Source organism: Eimeria mitis, genomic scaffold (genome assembly GCF_000499745.2).
Source record: "Eimeria mitis Houghton genomic scaffold, Emh_scaff649, whole genome shotgun sequence".
Taxonomy (NCBI): domain Eukaryota; phylum Apicomplexa; class Conoidasida; order Eucoccidiorida; family Eimeriidae; genus Eimeria; species Eimeria mitis.
The window spans coordinates 14,504-14,827 of record NW_013574647.1 but is presented as its reverse complement, the minus strand read 5'-3'; the positions used below and the strand labels follow the sequence as shown (position 1 = coordinate 14,827).

At 61.1% G+C, this 324-nt stretch overlaps 1 protein-coding gene across 1 annotated transcript in view; it reads right to left on the bottom strand.

The window, feature by feature from the left end:
- The window catches only part of EMH_0018670 (uncharacterized protein), a gene marked incomplete at both ends in the record, with an annotated part of 2,103 nt that overhangs the window by 882 nt on the left and 897 nt on the right, over window positions 1-324 (bottom strand). The window contains one exon of the mRNA XM_013501192.1: window positions 37-318. Within this exon, the coding sequence (XP_013356646.1) occupies window positions 37-318 (282 nt within the window). The remainder of the gene's footprint in view (window positions 1-36; window positions 319-324) is intronic.

The window sequence follows — 324 nt, the reverse complement described above, 5'->3', positions numbered from 1 at the left end:
CTGACTTTGCTGCTGCAGCCGTTTCTGTTGCTGTACCTGCTGCTGCTGCAGTGGCTTTGGATGCTGCTGCACCGCCGCTTGCTGCTGCTGCTGCTGCTGCTGCTGCTGCTGCTCCTGCAGCCCACAAGGCTCAACTACTTGCTGCTGCTGCTCTTGAGCATCCTGATGCTGCTGCTGCTGCTGCTGCACCGGGGTAACCTCCTGCTGCTTACTGTTATCCTGCGTCTGCTGCTGCTGCTGTTGCTGCTGCTGCTGCAGCATCTGCTGCTGCTGCAGTTGCGCATTCGGCGCAGTTGGTGGGGCAGCAGGAGAGGCTCCCTGGCT